At 39.8% G+C, this 13436-nt stretch overlaps 1 protein-coding gene across 3 annotated transcripts; it reads left to right on the top strand.

The window, feature by feature from the left end:
- Window positions 1-107: 107 nt before the first annotated feature.
- On the top strand, window positions 108-7382 carry LOC147320706 (coiled-coil domain-containing protein 169-like). Of its 3 annotated transcripts, none has more exons than XM_086308879.1 (8): window positions 108-235; window positions 334-416; window positions 694-804; window positions 1192-1232; window positions 3679-3732; window positions 3873-3944; window positions 4453-4529; window positions 4867-7382. In XM_086308879.1, the coding sequence occupies exons 1-8, from the start codon at window positions 159-161 to the stop codon at window positions 5063-5065; spliced, it is 714 nt and encodes a 237-aa protein (XP_086165005.1). In that variant the 5' UTR covers window positions 108-158; the 3' UTR covers window positions 5066-7382. The 3 variants fall into 3 exon arrangements, with proteins under 3 accessions (XP_086165005.1, XP_086165004.1, XP_086165006.1); XM_086308878.1 differs by lacking the exon at window positions 3873-3944 and adding an exon at window positions 3159-3257 and having other exon boundaries at window positions 4867-7381; XM_086308880.1 differs by lacking the exon at window positions 3873-3944 and having other exon boundaries at window positions 4867-7381.
- The last annotated feature ends 6054 nt before the right edge of the window (window positions 7383-13436 follow it).

Raw genomic sequence — 13436 nt, 5'->3', positions numbered from 1 at the left:
CACGGAGGTCTCTCTACCAAGATACGTAAAGATATTCCACATAAAAAACACAAAAAACACTGGATATCATTTTTTGGCACGCGATCACTTTTTGGCACAACACCGGAAACGGCGGTTTCCGTAGAAACCCAAACAAAGCTTAGATTTTTTTCAGAAACATGGCTAAAGCTAGCGAGGACTGTAAATACGCGTTGGCACGGCTGCAGGTAGAACTGGAAAAGGAGAGGGGGATGAAGTAAGTCTGAAATAACAACAGAAAGACCTTTTTTGTTTGTTTAAATAAATGTTAACTTACACACTGCAAGAATAGTATAATTTAGTTCTTGGTCGTAGAGAAATGCTTGAAGAGTCAGTGTCTGATCTGCGGAGTACCACGAGTGAACTCCAAGAAAGACTGCACAGTGTTGATGGGGAAGGTAAGCAAAATTAAAGTGACTGGTAGAATTGGTTGGTCAATTGGTTGACTAAATATCCGTGCTAAAGAGCGCTTGAACAGGTGTAATAAACTGTCTAGTGAGTGTATGTGTTTAAATGTATGTTAGCTTGAGTACTGTTTACCACATGATATTACATTAGGACCTCCAGAAAAAAAAATAAAGGTCAGACATGGTTCTCTTTTTGTTGTCGGTAATGTCTTCAGTCCTCAAAAGGACTATATTATGATGGTTTTCTATGTTTCTGCTGATGTATCAGGAAATGAGTGGAGGACAAGGTATGAGACACAGGTAGAGCTAAATGGGCAGCTGGAACGGCAGATCTCACTCATCCGTGAGAGACTGGAAGACATAAGAGGAAACCCTGTGGGTAAGTTCTCAGGCTTTCAAAAAACTTTACTGTGAAAGCACATTCATTATGTTGCAGTTTTTTCACAAGTGTTTGTAAGTAACAACACTATACCTCTGTGTATAGTGTGGTTGTCTTTCTCCAGATCAAGAGTAGTGTCATCTGCAAAAACTCTTTTAAATATATGAGCTCAACATTTCCAATACATGAAGCATTTGTGATGATGATGTTGCTCGTGTAAAATAGGCAACTTGGGAGGAAAATATTTATTTTTCAAATAAACTCTCTTTTTCCATTTAGTGCAATAAATAAGACAAGATGGAATACTTCCACCCATCTCGAGAAGTTTTTTTTTTCAGTATTATGCATACACACATAATACTCAAATGCTCTTGCTTTTTTTTGCAGACCGACTGGCTTCTATTCGGTCGTATGAGGACATGCCAGTGGTGAGCGCAAATGTTCATTTTCCACTGAGGGTTTGTCTTTATCAGTTTTGTTAAATTTGATATTTTTTTTCCAAGGACAGTTTGACAAAGCGAGAGGGAGCTGCAAGTGTAAGACAGAAGCACGCGCCACAAGATAGAGCCAGAGATGCAGAATCGGTTAAAGAGAGTGGACAGCACAGGCAGAACTGTTTGGCCAGCTGCTCTCTATTCTCCTGCTGATGCAGGATGAATAAGCCAGAGTTTAATCACAGCGCTGTAATCACAGGATTACAAACCATGGGAGAGTAATACACACTAATTACAATACTTTAAGGCACACCAAAGGTTGCACAATACAGTCTAAATATGTGTGTATTTCTTAGAGCAGTGCTAACAGATGCTTATTAGTGTAACCAAGGAAACAATATTGCATACTGGAAGTCTTTAGACAAACTGAGCATGACAGTATGAGAGAGTGAGCATGTGAGAGGAATGTTATCACGATACTGTTAATATGGAGGTAAATGAAAGTGTTCTGGTAAAGTAAGCAATACAAGAGCATGCTACTATGTCTAAAGCTCTAAAGAATGAGGCTAAGAATATTTCTGATTAGTGATCTCAGTGCCTCAAATGCATCCTCTTAGTGGCATACAACTCTAACACAATTAATGATTAGGAAGAAAAAAAATGTGATCTAACCAAGCAGAAAAGAACACGGAGTTCACATCACGCAGGACCTGTCATGGTCCTGTCACATCAACACCGTGGTGAAAAAGGCCCGTCAGCGTCTCTACCACCTCAGACGCTTGAGAGACTTCCAACTGCCCTCCAAGGTGCTCAGGAACTTTTACTCGTGCACCATAGAGAGCATCCTGACGGGAAACATCTTAACCTGGTTCGGGAACAGCACCATGCAGGACAGACGAGCTCTACAGAGGGTTGTGCGGTCAGCTGAGCGCACCATCCGCTCCGAGCTCCCTGACCTGCACTCAATCTACAGCAGGCGGTGCTGGACCAAGGCCAGGAAGATCGTGAAGGACCTCAGCCATCCCAACAACAGACTGTTCTCTCTGTTGAGGTCAGGAAAGCGATTCCGCTCCCTGAAGACCAACACAGAGAGACTGAGGAGGAGCTTCTTCCCGCAGGCGATACGGTCTCTCAATCACACCACCACACAGTACTGATCCACACATATGGTTCTTACACACACACTGGACTTTCTGGACATTGTTTTCACTTCATTACTTAAATCACGCTGCTGTTATTGTGTATATATTTATTTATATTTCTTCATACATTCTTATATAGTTCTATATTGTGTATTTTGTTGTACAGTTATTTTATTTTCAACTTTAATTTATATTTTATTCCTTCTTAGTTAAATTTACCCTTTTTAATTTTTCATATTTATTTCCTATCTTATTCATAGCCTTTTCCTTTTTTGTTTTCTTTAGGTCACGAGCAGTTGTCCAAGCATTTCACTACATATCGTACTGTGTATGACTGTGTACGTGACAAATAAAATTTGAATTTGAATTTGAATTTGACTTGGCTGATCCGAAGACATCAGACTGATATTCAGAGAGTGGTACTCATAGATTTCAAGTATTGCAACCTTAAAACACTCTCCTCTCAGGTGCACAATGAAAAGAAGCAGACTGTTCCAAACCTAGAAAATTGCAAAGGTCTTACTGGTCTTTTCTGGGCTATAAATCTTACCATTTCACAGGGCTAATGTGTTTATATGGTTATTAAAATACGTATGAGCTCAGTCCATTTTTGTACTCGTGTTTTCTGCATTAACGATGCTGCTATTGTTTGATCCCGTCAGGCAGCACAGTGCAATTCAAGAACAAATTGATTGGTAATTCAGCAGCGTGACACCCTCGTACTCTGTGGCCTCTTTGTCGTGATTTGTTTCTAATTAACGGGAACGCTTTGGCACAGGAAACACTGAGACAACGTCTGAAGCTCCTGACCGGGGAGAAATCTGACCTCCAGAGTCAGCTAATGGATTGTCATCTTCAAATTGAACAAGAAGGAAAGGTGTGACTCCTAGCTGTCCCTTTTGACATAGAACAGTGAGAGGGATTGTTTGAGGTCACAACGTCTGCTGTTCTACTTATGTTTTTTTTTTTTTAATTTCTTAGACAAGCAGCTTTAGTTTTTTCCAGGTAATAAATAGTTTACTTGTGAGTAGCCACCATTAGCAGTGGATTGAGAAAGATTTAGTTTTGTTTATTGTTCTGCTCAACAAAGAGAGAGATATTCGCTGAATGCTGGTTTAGCAAACGACACGTGCAGTCAGTAATCCCTGTTGCTAATTAACATTGAAGACTTGAGAAGTGCACACACAAACATACACACATTGTACCCACGAGCAGATAGATTATTGCTTGATAGAACAAGCGTGGCTCATGAATACAAATTTGTGACGGTATAGCTTGCTGTTTTTTCCAAATTTCAGGCTTTTCATAAAACCAATGATGAGAGGCGGGCATACCTGTCAGAAATTGCTAAGGTAAGCAGTCACAATCTTAAGCAAATACCCGTTAACGACTAATCCTTGACTGCTAAACACATGCTCTGGTAAGTGTTACAGTAAGTGTTATACTTCTAATGACATACTCTGCATACTGTGTTTCTGCTTTTTTCATGCAGCTCTCATTTATTCTCCTGTTATATAACAGGTCAGTCTGCTCAGGCAAAAAAGGAAGTCAAGGACTTTCCTCTGTATGTTGCAACAAAACAGGTTTCTGCAGAGCGCAAGCTGAAGTGAAACTGAGTTCACTGTGTTTTAGAGACCATAGGTCACAGTTACTGCAGCTTTACATCATGTGTCTACAGCAGGGATGTCAAACTCATTTTACATCATGGGCCACATATAGCACACTCTGATCTTAAGTGGGCCAGACCAGAAAAGTACATTTAACTGAAGATTTAATCACTGAGATGTCTTTAATGTACAAAAATGTCAGTTTAATGGTGCATTTACGTTTTTCTTCATAATAATGTGTAAAATTACAGAAAAAGGTTCTGGTAGCTCATTGCTTGCCCAGCTGTAAAACTGATGAAAATAAAGTTAAAAGTTCAAAATCTATGCACTTCTTCACATTTTTCAAAGCCTTCCAGTGAGCCAGATTTGAGTCTTTACTGGGCCAATTCCTGCCCACGGACCTTTTGTTTGACACTCCTGGTCTAGAGTGGACTTGAATTACTAATCGGTTCTCTTCTCCTACAGCTGTCATCTACCCATGAAGCTCAAAGAAGACAGTACTTTGCACAGCCACAGAGGGCACCAGAGAGCAAACAAATGAGGTCTGTGAAGCACAAGGCCCACAGATTATGGACAAAATAACATAAACTGCAGCGCAATAACATGCTTTATAGAATGAATGCAGAATGAGCTTCACTTATTAATTTGGGAGGAAGCAATACATGTGTCACTGAAATCAGTTTTCCCTCAACTCCTTAACTGTGTATTCATGCTTGACAAACAATTCATGCTGTAAATAAATAAATAGATTCTGACATTTTCTAAGGCTATTATTGACATAATGACTGTTAGATAAAGCCACTGACATTGTTGTTTTAATCAAAGCAATTTTGGTAGATATAAATTGTACTTTTCTCCCTTTCATCTCCTGTTGCTTAGAGGGAAGCAGACTGGCAGGAAGGCAGAGGCTGATTCTAAGAAAGGAAAAGAGGGAGGAGAAGAAGATGGTGGCGAGGCCTTTGTGAAAGAAAGAGGAGGAGGTGATGGTGGAAGAATAGCAGAGAGAAAAGGAGAGAAGAAATTACAAAGGAAAAGCAGGTTACCCACGCTTAAGCACAACCCGAAGCACGATCCGTAACCCAAACTTAGTCATGTTGCTTTTGGTTATGCTTTAGTTCACATTGCGACTGATTATGTTGAAATACTGCAGTTTCTACACTAACCAGCCACTTAATTAGGTACACTTTGTACTGTCCAGTACTCAGCTGGACCTCCTTTTTCTTTAAGAGCTGCCACAATTCTTTATGGTATTGATTCAACAACCTGCTAGAATAATTCCTCACAGATTTTGGTCCTTTTTGCATCATGCAGTGGCTGTACATTTGTTGGCTGCACATCCATGATCTAAATATCCCATTTCACCACAACTCAAAGTTGCTGTACTGGATTGAGATCTGGTGATTGTTGAAGACATTTGAGTAAAATTTGAGGTGATTTGAGCTTTGTGACATGATGCAGTGTCCTGCTGCAAGCAGTCATCAGAAGATAGGTACACAGTGGTCATAAACAGATTATTAGCAACAACACTCAGGCAGGCTGTGGTGTTTAAACAATACAGCGCTGATACTAATTGACCCAACGTGTGCCAAGAAAATATCTCTCACACCATTACACCACCTCCAGCAGCCTGAACTGCTGACAAAAGGTATGATGGATCCATGCTTTCAAATTGTTTATACCAAATTCTGATGCTGCCAGCTAAATGTTTCAGTGGCAAGACTCATCTTGCCAGACGACATTTTTCCTGTCTTCTGTCGTCCAATTTTTGTGAGCCCTTTTTCGATTCAGTTAAATTTTATTTATATAGTTCTCAGTCATCACAAGGCACTTTATATTGTAAGGTTGAGAGCCCACAGTAATACAGAGAAAACCCAAACAATCAGAAGGAACCCCCATCAGAACCAATTTTGAGGGAGGGGCAACCACCTGCAGCAGCTGGTTGGGGGTGAGGGGAGGGAGACAGGACAAAAGACACGGTGTGGAGAAGAGCCAGAGATTAATAATGACTAATGATTAAAAGTAAAGTGGTGGATAAACACATAATGAGCAAGAACAGGTGAATGAATGAGAATTGCTCAGTGAATCATGGGAATCCCCCAGCAACCTAAGCCTATTGCAGTGCTGCAGTGGGAGGATTCAGGGTCACCAGGCCTGATCCTAAAATCAGAGAGGGTGTCTGTCACCAAAACAAAATCAGAACCGCAAGTAAGATAGCAGTCTGAGTGCTCTATGTGGTACTATGAGGTCTTTGATATGAGATGGACCTTTAGATTTGATTCGGGATTTAACATGGAGCCAATTAAGAGGACCTAAAATGGGAGAAATACTGTCTTTCTCTTGTCAGGACTCTTGATGCAGCATTTTAGATCAGCCAAAGGCTTTTTAGGGAGTTTTTAGGACATCCTGATAATAATGAATTACAGTAGTCCAGCCTAGAATTTGTTTTTCCAGCATTACTCTGACACAGGATGTTTCTAATTTTAGAGATGTTGTGCAAATGCAAGGAAGCAGTCCTACATATTTGTTTAATATGCGTATTGAAGGACACATCCTGGCCAAAAATAGCAAGTAATACCATACTGAGGTGCGGTATTCTACTTCAGTAGCTCGTTTGCTTCAAGGTGTTGCGTGTTCAGAGATGCTCTTCTGGTTATTTGAGTTACTGTTGCCTTCAATTTGAAGAAGTCCATTCTCCTCGGACCTTTGACATCAACAAGACATTTTCAACCTGAGAACTGCTACTCATTGGATATTTTCTCTTTTTCTGACCATTCTCTGTAAACTCTCAAGATGGTTGTGTGGGAAGATCCCAGTAGATCGGCAGTTTCTGAAATACTCTCTGGCACAAACAACCAGGCCACATTCAAAGTCACTGAAACCACCTTTATTCCCCATTCTGATGCTCAATTTGAACTTTGGCAGATCAATTTGATCATGTCCATATGCCTAAATGCTTTGAATTGCTGTCGTGTGATTGGCTGATTAAATATTTGTGTTAACAAGCAGTTCAGCTGGCATACTTAATAACATGAATGTGAATGTATTTCGTTTTTTCTGTCCATTTGCTGCAGTTGGTATTGTGTTTTTATTTTTGTATTTTTTTTTCATTTGATAAGGTAACCACAGTATTAACCTGATGTCAAGCTATAAAAGGCTACATTCACAACAAAGTGTGGGCTTAGTGTTTTCTTACGTGTTTCTTTGAACAAGGAGATGAATTATTTAAAAAGAGAAATGTTTCAAATATGGGTTTTTAAACTTTTGTGGCTAAGGCCTTTATTTCAGGACAGGAAACAAGCTGAAGGCTTTGAGTCTAGTGTGCTACAAGCCTGCCAAGTTGAACATTTCTTGTGTCACTGCAGTTTTTTTTAACACCTCCTACGATTCACATTACGTATGCAGCACCACATCACCGCTCTCACTGTTTGTAGTTTCTCCACAGAGCAAACAGTCACCCATGTCCCACCTACTGACCACCTTTTCAAATGTGGGTGTCAGAAAACTCTATCGATATGAGATGAAGTAGTGAATAGGAAAAAAACAACAAAAAAAACAAACACCAGGAGTACTGCTTCAGTTGTATTTGTGAAACGTGTAGGATGGTTTCAGTTCTTCTCAGCCTTGCTGAATTACACTGAATTAAAACAAAATCACAAAGCAGACAACATGGTGCCATAGGCATAAATTGTATAATTTAATTTTTTTGTCCTGTCCCTGTAAATCCTCTGAAAAGTATCGCCTGATCAGCTCGAGTCCTAATGCTTCGCGGACCCGGAGCTTTACGTGCATTGATCCTGCTGAGGGATCTCCTCACGCTGTCCGGGGACAGAGTCATCACCTGGTCACCAGGAGGGGGTGGGGTCTTCTGTGCAGTGGTGCTGTTTTGGACTTCAAAGCGAGCAAAGAAAGTATTCAGCTCGTTCAGCAGGGGGATAGTGCTATCACAGGTCTGTGGTGGGGGCTTGTAATCTGTGATGGAATTATTGTTCTGCACACACACACACACACACACACACACACACACACACACACACACACACACACACACACACACACACACACACAGAAAGTAATGATAATTGGGCAGTAAAATCCATATTGGCATGAATACAGAGACTATACTTTCTTGTGTTTATTGTCCCCAGAGTTCTGGATTATAGGGTTGCAGTGAGGTGAAATCAGAACTTTTTGGATTTCTATACTCAGAAACTCATGCTTGTCATCTGTTTTTTGTAGATGGCAAACAAAGCTTACTGCAGAGTGCAATCATTAAGACACCTCATGTAGTGCTCTTGTGGGGTTTAAAAATGAATTATGAGTTGTGATGATGCAAATGATAGAGCCGTATATTGCATTTGAAATAAGATATACAGCGTTGATTTGAAAAGCGCAATACTTACCACACACATATGTATGGAAGGGGCGAGTCCTTGGTGTCAGAGATGATAGAAACCCTCAGGTTCCCATCACTCTTTTTCACTTCTTGCACTCCTTCTTTTGAACCCACTGACACCCTATTAGCATTCCAGCTCCTTTTCTCTGATTGTTGCCAAACATAAATCACAGGTTTGCATTGAGAGGGGAATGGCTCAGTCACGATAGTGAACCTGCTGGTTCAGGGCAATGACATTATACTTATCCCTCTGGTTTAAATTTGCACTTGGATAACTGACTGGTTAGTGTGATGTCCCTGGGTTATTTTACACAGAGGGCCTGTGAGACTGTTAGGCGATGATGGCATCTTGACTAAGGATAAAAGGAAACATTCATTATCAAAATACAATAGAAAATGTCAACTAAAAAAACCACTAAGAAACAACAAAATGAATATTTCAAGAAAGCAATGAGAGCACTAAATGCACCATTTAAAAAGCAAAGAGATTCTGGGCTATGTACAGTACATATGTGGCTCACATTACTCTGTGTTTGGTCGTGCACTCTGCCACACAAATAAGTCAGAACATTTTGTATTGATGACGCAGCCCTATTTGCAAAGCAAATAAACCCAGAACTCTCCACATATGCTTTATCTCTGCTGTCCTATAACCTCAATGGCCAGAAACCTCATGACCGATGTTACATTACCAGCAACAAAACCTTTCAGACATAGATGGAGTGATTTCTAGCACATGCATGTTTGCTTGTAAAGTTAAGTTAAATGTTTGACATTTTGGAGAGTGCACCTTCATGACACCATTTTCATCCATATGGTAACACTTGAGCCAGCAGCTGGTTCTCCTAGTTTAGCATGAAGATGGTAGCTGTGGGAAAACAGCTGTCTTGGCTCATTCAAACGATGATGTCTATCCAACCAGTTTAGAGTGGTTTTTAAAAAATGTACAGCACTGTTCGTAAGTCTTAAGCCACCCCATGTCTCTTTATGTTTTATTAGAAAAATGGGGGTGGTGGTCCAATTCGGCTCGGGCCTCCTCCATGTGTGTGTGGGGCGGTGTCTCTGCCATGTGCTGGGCAGTTTTTGGATGCCTGTGGGCCTGGGGTCATGTTCTTGCTTCGTGCCAAGGTGACAGGCCTCTGGCAGGGTCAGCTTACAGTTCCCTTTGGTTCACTGGGACTCTTGCCTTTTGGGATCAGCCTTTCCTGCTAGGATAGTTGCAGAGTTGTTGCCGAGATGTGAGGCCTCAGGCCTTTGGTACTCTTGGGGGCTGTGAACGCCCGGATCTCAGGCTATAGTGGGGGGATTATTGTACCTTCCTACCCGCATTATTAATTACATTTTATGACAAAGACACAGATACTCACGCCCACTCACGCAAACACACAATGAGAAGATCGTTGATTTGTGTATTTGTGCACTTTCATATTTTTCTGTTCCAGGTGCTGCATGTCTTTTTCCTTTTTCTTTCTTTCCTTACTTCCTAACAGTTGGTGAAACATTGTGCTTTTTCATTTGTGCTCTAAACTTTATCTATATTTTCTCCCATTTTTTCCTCACCTGTCAGCTTACACTTTGGTTTTACTACACATATATTGTAAAAACTGAAATAAGAGTAATGGGAATTAATAAATACACAGATAAACAAAACATACGAACAAGAGACGTCTCGAGAAAATTTATAGAGCTCAAAGCAAAATATGTTTGGCACTACATCACATTCAGAGCGTAATTCTGATTGCAAAAGCTGCAAGACAAGACAGGTTTAAAAAGGAAGAGAAAAAGATAGATGGGAAATAGGAGCAGTGATTTATTAGAACAGGTAAAGACACATGGAAATATCAGTCTGAAATTTAGCCCCAAACCATGGCAGAGTCTCGACTGTGTTTAGATGGTGGTGGTAGACACGCAGCGTTGTACCTTTCAGCCACTGTTCCATTGACAAAAGGCTTTTACTGCATATCCTGAAGGGTATCTGGCCCTTCAGCTGATACATACTGACGGGTGGATGGATCAACTGAAGGAGCAGATGCATCTCTCTGATCATGTGTCAGGTCTCTACTGGGTGTTTTCCTATTACTTAAGGCCTGACTTTCAGGTACTGTTTATCTGCTGTTGGCAATTTTTCAGGCCTGCCACATCGCCCTTAGTCATCCACTTATCCAGATTCATCTTTTTTTTTATTATTAGAGGCTCACTGCACACCTTATGCTAATCTCTCTGATTGTTGCCAAACATAAATCACAGGTTTGCATTGAGAGGGGAATGGCTCAGTCACGACAGTGAACCTGCTGGTTCAGGGCAATGACATTATACTTATCCCTCTGGTTTAAATTTGCACTTGGATAACTGACTGGTTAGTGTGATGTCCCTGGGTTATTTTACACAGAGGGCCGGATAATATATCGAGTACGGGAGAGAGTATGAGCGTGCAGCGTTTAAAGCGTGGAAGTACTGACCTTACTTTGAGTTTGACTCCATAAAAAGTGACAAAAACATTAGTGTCCGTTGTGCGTGGGAAGAAAACTTCTTTTTACAGCGAAAAAAACCCTAAACAAGCTCCGAGTGCGCAACGACGTAATGGGAAATTCACAGAGAAACTCGCGGATTCCTCCACTGACCACTGCGGCACACCTGCACCAGGGTAAACCTCCGCCTACCTCAGTCCTGCTTTACAGGTGAAAATAGAGCAAAAGGACCGCTAGTCTTTGACTTTATTTATTTTCTGCTGTGTTTTACTTGCATCTATTTGAAAGACTGAGTGTAAACGCAAAAAATATTTTATTTTATGTACTGGAATGTGCAGAAAATAGGTTTAAATGTTAAACTAATTTCTTCAAGTCAGAGAATGGCGCATATTTTAGTTGATGCATAAAGTTAAAAGATTAAAACTGATAAAACAAGTTAAAAAAAGAGACTTTTCCATTTGATTACATTTTGTATGATGGATTATGCAGAAAAAGTAGAATTGGGCTGAAAGATCTATCACTTTATCACCTATTCAGGTTGTAAATCGTGTAATTAATTACTTTTGAAAATAAGTAATCAGTAAAGAAACAAAATTACTTTTTTGGGGAAGTAGTCAGTAATTAGTTACTGATTACTTTTTTCAAGTAACTTGACCAACACTGCGGCTGACTGCTTGAACAAACTACCAAAAGGCAAACAATCAAACAATCAGCTGCTATTACGTTGGCTAAGGAAAGCCTCCATAACTAATAATTTATGACTGTTTATTTTATTGTTACATTTTTAATGTAATTTATCAACACAGTCATGCAATGTTGACGCTGCCTTTAACTAAATCCTCCAAACTATGTAAACATCAAAATTTGATTGATTTAAGAGTCATTCATTTTTTCCACAGAGGCATTTTTATATGGATATTTTTATCCATAGATAATTATTTTTATCCATATAAAATAGATAACATTTTTATCCATGTAGAAATCAGTGATTTACTTAAAACCTAAGTAAATTATTCAGTAAGATGATATCTAAGATGATATCTAAGAACATATCAGACCACTGTACTTGCTTTGGTTGATCTCCTTGGTTCTCCTTTCTACTTCAGTATTCAGCGTGACTAAGTAATAATGCTAAGCAGGCCCAGTAACTCAAGTCTGGTCTGGAGTAGCATGTTCTGGCCTTGTGCTATTGCCCCATGTACCTTCAAATAATAAACAGCTGTGGTTACTTAGACATTTTTTTTATTCTGTCTGGATTGGATTCAAGATCTGATTACAATCTGATTACCTTGTGGCTATGTAATCTTTCTTGGCATTTCTTCGATTAGCTCCCTGAATTCTCTGTTATCTGTTTTTTTTTAATTTAATGCAGTAATTACCCTTTTTTATATGTTGTCCTCAAACAGCAAAGGACCAGTTCAGCTTAGAAGCTGCTATTTTTCCTGAAATAGGAGGAGGATTTCTATGATTAAATTATGATTTGATATTAATTGGATGCACAGAAAAAGAGAGCAGAGCAGGGCAGAGGGCCTGTGCTGAGAGAGCCAGCAACAAATCTGGTGAAGTCATGTATATGGCACAAATTTTCTGGACTCTTTTTGATTATTTTATGAAAACATTTAAACCATCCCTCCTAAACTTGACAGAAATCTATTCATTGTAACAACCCACCTTCCAGGCTTCATGCTCTACTTTGTTTTCTTTTGGCAGCAGCCTTGATCATTAGAGAAGTGAAGCTAAGAGTTGGGAGTGATTAAGGTTACAAAAGTCTGTTCCTCTGGTCTACTCTCTCTCTGGGAAGTTGTACTTATAGTTTCCTTGGTTTGTTGGTTTTCTTTGTTTTGATGACTTTGTCTAATTCTCTTACATACATTCACAATCGCCCACGCATGCCTCGATGCATTACATTCCACAACTTGCTGTAAATTTTGAGAAACTAATTAAATAAGGTCACTGGAAAAAATAAACCTTTTGTTTGGACTTTCTTTTGTTTCTAGGCTAAGCCAAGTTTGTAACATCATCCACAACTGTGTCCAATGGGAACCGTCAGGAAAAGGCACGAGAGATGCTGGAAGCAATTGCTTAACAGATTCCCAAGAAAGTGCAACAAAAACCTGGAAATGAGTGCTTGAGCAACTATGATGCTTAATAGTTTAAGAAGAATTTTTCTGGAAAGCAACGATGCCCCAATGGATACATTTTTAGAGTTTTTATAAAATTTACATGATGTCATTAGGGTGTTTGATTTTCACTGGAAACGTGAGGTAGAGTGGGTTCAGAGCTTTGCAATGGATTCCACATTAAATCTTACTTTAAAACATGACCAGTGCTGGATTTTGTAATACTGGAACACATCTGGAAAACAAATGTGGTAAACATGATGGCTGCAACTCGGTGCATTTAGGAGTGTAGATATGGTTAAGATTACCTGCTGAAGTTCAAGCCATGCATCAGAATGGGGAAGAAAGGTGATATAACTGACTTTGACCATGCCATAAAACTCACTAGACACTGCTGGTCTACTGAAATGTTTCCACGACCGGCTCTAGAGTTTACAAAACTATCCAAAAAAGAGCAACTATCCAGGG

This window comes from Aulonocara sp. 'chitande type north' Nkhata Bay, linkage group LG10, assembly GCF_057382095.1.
Source record: "Aulonocara sp. 'chitande type north' Nkhata Bay isolate Kocher_YH1m ecotype deep benthic linkage group LG10, A_spYH_male_GT1.1, whole genome shotgun sequence".
NCBI classification, from domain to species: Eukaryota; Metazoa; Chordata; class Actinopteri; order Cichliformes; family Cichlidae; genus Aulonocara; species Aulonocara sp. 'chitande type north' Nkhata Bay.
Note: the sequence above shows the minus strand (reverse complement) of the source record. Positions and strands in the feature narration are given on the sequence as shown.

Coding starts and splice junctions, on each gene's coding strand:
- LOC147320706 (XM_086308878.1), top strand. CDS start 159: ATGGCTAAAGCTAGCGAGGACTGTAAATACGCGTTGGCACGGCTGCAG. Junction 417..693: donor GCACAGTGTTGATGGGGAAG/GTAAGCAAAATT, acceptor CTGATGTATCAG/GAAATGAGTGGAGGACAAGG. Junction 805..1,191: donor CATAAGAGGAAACCCTGTGG/GTAAGTTCTCAG, acceptor TTTTTTTTGCAG/ACCGACTGGCTTCTATTCGG.